Consider the following 230-nt stretch of genomic DNA (forward strand, 5'->3'; position numbering starts at 1 on the left):
ACCCTTCCTGGGGCGGGGGGCTCAGAGAAGGGGGCTAGGACAGCAGGAACCCCGGGGCGGGTAGGCGAGCTCAGGGTTCCGCACCTCGCTGCCGTGGAGCCTGGTTCAGGGCGAAGCAGGGGTCCCGGCCATCCAGGCCTGCTGCGCAAAGCCGTCGTGCGTCCAGCGCGCCCGGAGCAGGCCGGTGTGGTCGGAGAGGCGCGGGTTCGGGCCCGGGCGCTACTGCAGCA

At 73.0% G+C, this 230-nt stretch overlaps 1 protein-coding gene across 1 annotated transcript in view; it reads right to left on the reverse strand.

Annotated features, from left to right (window-relative positions):
* Window positions 1-105: 105 nt before the first annotated feature.
* Window positions 106-230, reverse strand: part of TBXA2R (thromboxane A2 receptor) — a 4,023-nt gene continuing 3,898 nt past the window's right edge. The window contains 1 exon segment of the mRNA XM_027769597.1: window positions 106-219. Within this exon segment, the coding sequence (XP_027625398.1) occupies window positions 106-219 (114 nt within the window).

Source organism: Tupaia chinensis, unplaced genomic scaffold, assembly GCF_000334495.1.
Source record: "Tupaia chinensis unplaced genomic scaffold, TupChi_1.0 Scaffold149964_2, whole genome shotgun sequence".
Lineage (NCBI taxonomy): Eukaryota > Metazoa > Chordata > Mammalia > Scandentia > Tupaiidae > Tupaia > Tupaia belangeri.